Source organism: Talpa occidentalis, unplaced genomic scaffold (assembly GCF_014898055.3).
Source record: "Talpa occidentalis isolate TD23 unplaced genomic scaffold, MPIMG_talOcc4v2.1 talOcc4.9, whole genome shotgun sequence".
NCBI classification, from domain to species: domain Eukaryota; kingdom Metazoa; phylum Chordata; class Mammalia; order Eulipotyphla; family Talpidae; genus Talpa; species Talpa occidentalis.
The window spans coordinates 117,509,600-117,517,294 of record NW_023605305.1 but is presented as its reverse complement, the minus strand read 5'-3'; the positions used below and the strand labels follow the sequence as shown (position 1 = coordinate 117,517,294).

At 48.4% G+C, this 7,695-nt stretch overlaps 1 protein-coding gene across 1 annotated transcript; it reads left to right on the top strand.

Moving 5' to 3' along the window:
• Positions 1-1,083: 1,083 nt before the first annotated feature.
• Positions 1,084-2,028, top strand: LOC119236951 (olfactory receptor 14A16-like). Its single transcript, XM_037500881.1, has one exon. The coding sequence runs from the start codon at positions 1,084-1,086 to the stop codon at positions 2,026-2,028; it is 945 nt and encodes a 314-aa protein (XP_037356778.1).
• The last annotated feature ends 5,667 nt before the right edge of the window (positions 2,029-7,695 follow it).

Here is a 7,695-nt window from a genome sequence, read left to right as displayed (position 1 = left end):
CTGGGATCCAACCCGCACTGCTGAGGCTGTGGAAAACTTCACAGTGCGGTGCTCAACCCACTGCACCACCAGGGAGACCCAAAATAGGATTTTTCTATTCACGTCCACAGAGGCGTGAGCCAGAGACAAAATCACATCTGCACACCGAGTGTGATAATTACTCGCTGAGACGCACTGCAGGACGCTCCAATGAACACAGTCAAGTAAACACACACTTTCCCTCGGGAGGAAGGTCCCTGAGGGCTGGAATCTGGACCATGTCCAACCCGCAGACGCCAGCTCCAGAGCTCAAATAGCCCAGCCCTGAGGCCCTGCTCTGTCCAGGAGGCGGCGCAGGACGGGGTGCGACATCCTGTGAGTGCTCAGAGGCTCCCCACGACCCCGACCATGGAGGGAGAGGCTGGGACGCCCTCTGTCCCGCCATGGGGACAACCTCAGGACAGAGACTCGTCACGGCAGCTGGATCTTTCCTCCAGGCCGCAGGTATTCTGTTCTTAAACAGTTTTCAGAATAGCAATCATTCAGACTTGAAAGTTATTAGATTTCAAGCTTCATTTAAGATTTGAGTAAGAGGGCCTCCCCTGGTGGAGCAGGCAGTTGAGCACAGCGCTCTGAATGTCTGCAGCCTTTGCAGCGCTGGTTCAATCCCGGTCCACCAGCGAGGGTCCCACATGGCGTGGCAGACCTCTCCTGTATGTTCACTGCTCCCTTCAGCAGTGTGTTTCATCAGTCGGACTGTTCTGTTCCCCGCTCTGTCTCTGGTGAATCCTCTCACCCTCTCGCGCATCTGGCGCCTGTACCCCGATTCTTGTATAAATAAATCTTTTTTTAAAAAGAGTAAGAACAGTACTTTGAGTAAGAACAGTAATTAAAATATTTGTTTTATAAATGACAATGAATAAATTCTGAAGGTTCACAAGTTTCTCAATGCCCCAATGCCATGGCACACTGGATGGTGATATTAGAGTCCGTAGGACCTAGAAGGAGCAATGACCCGGTAAATAGATTGAATTATAATCCTTTTTATGTCAATACTGTAAATTTGACAATGTTTTCTTCCTCTTTATTTTTTTCATGTAGATGATGGCTCCAGAGGTGACCAATCTCACGGCCGTGACAGAATTCATCCTCCTGGGGTTCCCCACCCAGGGGACCATGGGCTTCCTGCACCCGCTGCTCTTCTCCCTGGTCTACCTGTGCGCCCTGCTGGGGAACGGGCTCATCGTCCTCATCACCACCCTGGACCGGCACCTCCACACCCCCATGTACTTCTTCCTGAGGAGTCTGTCCTTCTCGGACCTCTGCCTCATCTCAGCCACGGTCCCCAAGTCCATTGCCAACTCTCTGAGGCACAGCAGCTCCATCTCGTTCCCTGGCTGTGTGGTTCAGCTCTTCATGATGATTATGTCAGCAGGTGTCGAACTGACCCTGCTCACGGTGATGAGCCTTGACCGCTATGCTGCCATCTGCCACCCCCTGCACTATGACATCATCATGAGCAGGGACAGGTGTGTGCAGCTGACAGCTGTGTCTTGGCTGGGTGGGGGTCTCCTTGCTGTGATGCACACAGCTGGAACCTTCTCCTTGTCCTACTGCGGTTTCAACGTGGTCCACCAGTTCTTCTGTGACATCCCCCAGTTATTGGCTATTTCCTGCTCAGAAAATTTAATCAATGAACTTGTCCCCATTGTCATTACATCAGTGTTGACTATCTGCTATTTTATATTCATCGTCATTTCCTATGTCCACATCTTCTCTGCTGTCAGGAAGATCCCATCCACAGAAGGGAAGGCCAAAGTGTATTCCACCTGCCTTCCCCACCTGCTGGTTGTGGTGCTGTTTCTCTGCATGGCATTTTTTGCTTATATGAAGCCCACATCAGAGACTCCGTCCATGTCTGACCTGATCATTTCTATGTTCTACACGGTGGTGCCCCCCACCTTTAATCCCGTCATATACAGTCTGAGGAACCAAGCCATGAAGTCGGCTGTGGGGAGACTGATGAAGGGAGTACTCACAAAAATGTAATACAGAAAATGAGTTCATGACTCCATTACTGGACACATTTTAAATTTTCACATTATATTCTTCTTTATATTCTTATAATTACATATAATTCCATTGTATAATTTAAAAATATATGCTAATTTTTAAATTATATTTCAGATGACTTCATATACTTCTATAGCCTTATATTTTGCTCTTTTTAGCACTTATATGTTCTTTGATATTGTGTGTGTACTGTGTGTGCTGATATTCTGTGTGTACTGGGGTAATTAAACTTCAGCATCTCTCTGCTGTTCTCCTTTCTGTAGCTCCTGGCCGAGAGAGGCGATGGTTGGGTTTCATCTCAGTCGTCAGCAGAAGTTATCTCACTGGGGCAGCCTCTCCACTATCTAAGGCACTTCCCCTTTCCTGTCACTGACCCTTGCGGTCACACATGGGATCAGCTCCTAACTGTGGCCTCTTTACTTAGTGAGTGAGGACTTCATAGCACAAATAAGGCTTTGGATCCGTATTTATAATCTGAGTAGTCATGAACTTCTGTTGACAAGGACCACACATAATGTGGTAGAGACCCTCCTGGAAGCTCTGGTGTGGGTGCTGCCAGCATTTACCATAAACACATTCAGCACAGTGGACACCAGAAATAAGACAGTGACTTGAAAGCTGTTAATTTCACGTGCAGTATAATCACTAAAAATTTACTAAAATATATTGAGTAGGGGTTTTTAAGAATCAATGAGAGAACTTTGGAAGGTAAAATGGTAAAAACAAAATAATAGCTAGAGGACTAAACCATATTCTAATATTTCCAGGAATAGTTGAGGAATGGCACTCAAAACATCACACCACACTTTACACATGTGTTTATCCCTATTTATTTAATTGCCTACATTTTGTCAATTTTGTATAACATTTAAAATTTTTAAATTAATAAAACATTCACTGCTTCAAGGTTGTATGAATTTAAACTATAGGCACACTTAAAACTGTTGTAGACAACATAATATACACTAAGCACACTAAAGATTCTACTGAGAAAAAACACAAATTAAATCAATAAGTCACTTTAGTGTAGTTGGAAGCTTACAAAATTGACACACAAAAAATCAATTGCCTTCTCATATGCAAAAAATGAACTAGAAGAGAAGAAAACAATCCCACTTATAATCACAAGACTAAGTACCATGGAGTAAAAATAACTAAGGAGGTGAAGATAAAAGAAAAGAGTAAGACATTGTCAAAAGAAATAGAAAAGACAGAGAAATGGAAAGATATTCCCTGCCCTTGGCTTGGAAGAATCAACATTACCAAATGCCCATCTGACCCAAAGCAATTTACAGATTCAATGCAATCCCAATAAGAAAATCAATGGCATTCTCCAAAGACATAAAACAAACATTACTGAAATGTATATGCAACAACCAAAACATCCTGACAAAAATGAGGAAGAATGGGGGAGGCAGCACACTTCCAGACTCCAGTCCATACAATAAAACTATAGTACTTAAAACAGCATGGTACTGGGACAAAAACAGACACACAGAACTCTGGAATACAATAAATAAATGAGGGCCCAGGAATCCACCCTCATCAGGATGGACAGTGACTCTACGACAGAGGAGCCAGAGCAGACACTGGAACGGGAAATGGTGCTGGGAGAAGCAGACAGGCACATGCAGCAGAATGAAGCCAGGCCCTGCCCCACACCCTATAGAAGAAAAGACTCAAACAGATAAACGCCTGTTTCCATGTGTGACGTCACCATCGTCATGCAGCAAACCTAAGGATAGGACACCACGAGCAGAAACCCTAATATTCTACTCCATTTTGTTAAGGTTAAAAGTAAAATCATTCAAATATAATAACAGTTCTAATGTAAGTGCAGAGTTACAGGTGCTGGGGTGGAAAAGAACCGCAGGATCCACAACTTCAGAGGCGAGTAAAGTTTCTCTTCCTGCAGGGCTGGTGACCCCCGTGGTCACTCACTTCTGCTGGACGTCCATTGTCTTTCCACCCTCTCCCCTTCCCTGGGCTCCCTCCTGCCTCTCTCCGTGTCTCTTCCCTCCCGCCTCAGGCCTTCCCGCATCCCCCTCACGCCCATCCCCAGGGCCTCTCCGTGAAGGGCACACGGGGGGTGACGGGCGACTGTCCCGCTGTCTAGACAGGGACTCAGGGCACTGTCATGACGGATGGTGCCCACCACGGCGGACACGACAGGTGGGGAATGGAACCTGGACATGAGGATTTGTCTATTCACGTCCATAGAGGCGTGAGCCAGACACAACATCACATCTGCACACCGAGTGTGATAATTCCTCGCTGAGACGCACTGCAGGACGCGCCAATTAACACAGTCACGTAAACACACACTTTCCCTCGGGAGGAAGGTCCCTGAGGGCTGGAATCTGGACCGTGTCCAACACACGGACGCCAGCTCCAGAGCTCAAATAGCCCAGCCCTGAGGCCCTGCTCTGTCCAGGAGGCGGCGCAGGACGGGGTGCAACATCCTGTGAGTGCTCAGAGGCTCCCCACGAGCCCCGACCATGGAGTGAGAGGCCGGGACGCCCTCTGTCCCGCCATGGGACAACCTCAGGACAGACTCCACACGGCAGCCAGACTGCAGGTATTCCATTCTTAAGCAGTTTTCAGTATAGAAATCATTTAGACTTGAAAGGTTTTAGATTTCAAGCTTTATTTTAGATGTGAGAAAGAACAGTAATTAAATATTCATTTTATAAATAATTAAAACTAATAAGTTCTGGATGTGCACACGTTTTTCATTGCCCCACTTCCTCCTCATGCTTGATGAGTCTCAGTGAGAGAAAATATATTCACCTTTAATATAAGAACTCAAAAATATAATGACTTTTAGTACATGTATCTAATTAAAGATTTTCACTCATGGTATATGTGACAATTACTGCTCCATTCCTGTGATTTAACATCAGCACAACAGTGTGTTCTGGGTAACCCATAAAATCACAAAAATTAATGGAATTAGATTGTAATGGAGGAATTCCAGAGGAAGTTGAAAATAATACTTATCGTTAAAACTCAGAATGTTATGCTTTTTAAGCTTAAATATGATGGCACACAGAAGAGTCGAGTAGACATTCAATAAGTTTTATTTTTTTTTAAAGATTTTGATTTTTTTTTTCAAGATTGATTTATTTATTTATACAAGCACTGGGTACAGTCAGAAGCGCGGGAGGGTGAGAGAATTCACCAGAGCCAGAGCGGGGAGCAGAGCAGGCAGAAGGACCGAAGGACACTGCTGAGGGGAGCAGCGGGCGGCAGGGGAGGTCTGCGCGCCATGGGGGAACCTCCTGCAGTGGCCCGGGAGAGGCCGGGGATCGAACTGGCACTGCAAAGGCTGCGGGCAGCTTCGCAACCCAGCGCTCAACCGCTGCGCCACCGGGGAGGCCCCAATAAGTTTTATTTTTTTAAGATGTATTTATTTATGCATACAAGAACTAGGGTACAGGCCAGAGGTGCGGGGGTGAGCAGATTCCCCAGAGACAGAGTGGGGAGCGGAACAGGAGGATCCACTGAAACACACTGCTGAGGGAGCAGCGGGGACTCAGGGAGGTCTGCTGCGCCATGTGGAGCAGCTCCCTGGCCGGGGATGGACTGGTGCTGCAGGGCCTGGTGACAGCCTCACAGAGCGGAGACTGACCCCTGCACCCCTGCAGCAGCCCCAATTCAATAAATATGACTCAATGTTTATGACCATGCCGTGGCCCCGGCACGAAGAGAAGATGGGTGCAGACTCCTGGGTATTTATGGGCACGAACTGGGGTTATTTCCTAACTCCACCATTCAGGGCTGTGAGACGGCAAAATGAAGAAGACACAGTATTGAACAGACACAGGAAAGGACATAGGTCAACAATACTTCATTAATTGAAATATGTATTTAAATCACTTAAAATATATCAACATCTTTGACCATATCGTATCCTGATTTATTTCCTTGTTTTTATTAAATTTTTGGAATTATTCTCACCAATACGTTGCAATTATTTTGTATACTATATGCTTGAAAATAATCCTGTCCTCCCCAGGGCCTGCCCCTCCGTCACCCCACAGAGGGGGGAGAGGATGAGATTGGGGAGGGGGAGAGAGGTCAGGGCTGCCCCGTGTCCAGACGTCCCCACTCACGCACGGGCCTGGGGGGAGGAACAAACCTGCACCCGGGGGACCCGGGGCCCTGGGACCAGCAGGGACAGCCACACGCACAGACCATCCGGCTCAGCCCCGGAGCGGCCTCCTCCCTGCACAGACGTGCCTGAGTCTGAGGGGGACAGAGGGGCCGGGAGGGACCCGGGGTGGACGAGCCCCTCCTGCAGGAGGGACGTGTGGGGGTGACCCAGGAGGAGACTCTGCGGGAAACAGGGTCTCTGGGTCCTCAGATGTGAGGAGTCAGGGGCAGGGAGATGAGGAGACGAGGGGACGGACCCGGAGGCAGCAGTGAGGCCACAGGGGCAGGAATCTGACAGAGGAGGCGTCAGGACACACCACACTGGGACGCCGAACCCAGATCATTCAGTTCCAGGACAGTGTCGGGTCCTGGGGAGCAGGAAAACGGGGAACCGCACACCCCAGCTCCCTGCACACCCGTCCCTGTGGGGCCTCCCAGACCAGGGCTGTGCTGGAGGAGCAGGGACAGGCTCTCCAGGGTGGGGAGGGGCTGGGCATGGTCCCGTGTCCTCTGGGGCTGTGCCCTGGACAACCTCTGGGAGGTGTGCTGGGTGGAGACTCTGGGGCCTGGGCAGGAGGGGGCGCCGCGGGACTGGATTGGGTTGTTGGGGAGCTTTTGTTTTTTTTTTACTTTTCAGACAGATATGACATTATAATTTGTTCAATTTTTTTAGGGACAGTTGAAATATTCAGTTTTCACCAATTTTCAGGACTCACGTGGAGAATGTAATAATGACATATTCACATGAGGTGATAATAAATGAGTTGAATAAAGCAACAGACATAGTGAGGACATTAGTGTCCATAGAACTGGAAGGAATAATTATGTAGAAAATACATTATTATCTTGTCTTGATAACCCATTCTATTTTCAATATTGGAAGAATTAAGACTTTGTTTCTCTTTCCTTTTATACAGATGACGGCTCCAGGGGTGACCAATCTCACAGCTGTGACAGAATTCATCCTCCTGGGGTTCCCCACCCAGGGGACCATGGGCTTCTTGCACCCGCTGCTCTTCGCCCTGGTCTACCTGTGCGCCCTGCTGGGGAACGGGCTCATCGTCCTCATCACCACCCTGGACCGGCACCTCCACACCCCCACGTAGTTCTTCCTGAGGAGTCTGTCCTTTGCCGATCTCTGCCTCATCTCAGCCATGGTCCCCAAGTCCATTGCTAGCTCTCTGAAGCACAGCAGCTCCATCTCCTTCTCCTGTGTCCTCCAGGTCTTCATAATGGTTATGTCAGCAGGTGCAGAGATGAGCCTGCTCACGGTGATGAGCCTTGACCGCTATGCTGCCATCTGCCACCCTCTGCACTATGACGTCCTCATGAGCAGGGACAGGTGTGTGCAGCTGACAGCTGTGTCCTGGCTGGGTGGGGGCATCATCTCTGTGATGAACACAGCTGGAACCTTCTCCTTGTCCTACTGTGGGTCCAACGTGGTCCACCAGTTCTTCTGTGACGTCCCCCAGTTACTGGCTATTTCCT

What these genes read in the sequence shown, in the direction of transcription:
- LOC119236951 (XM_037500881.1), top strand. Translation starts at nt 1,084, where the DNA reads ATGGCTCCAGAGGTGACCAATCTCACGGCCGTGACAGAATTCATCCTC.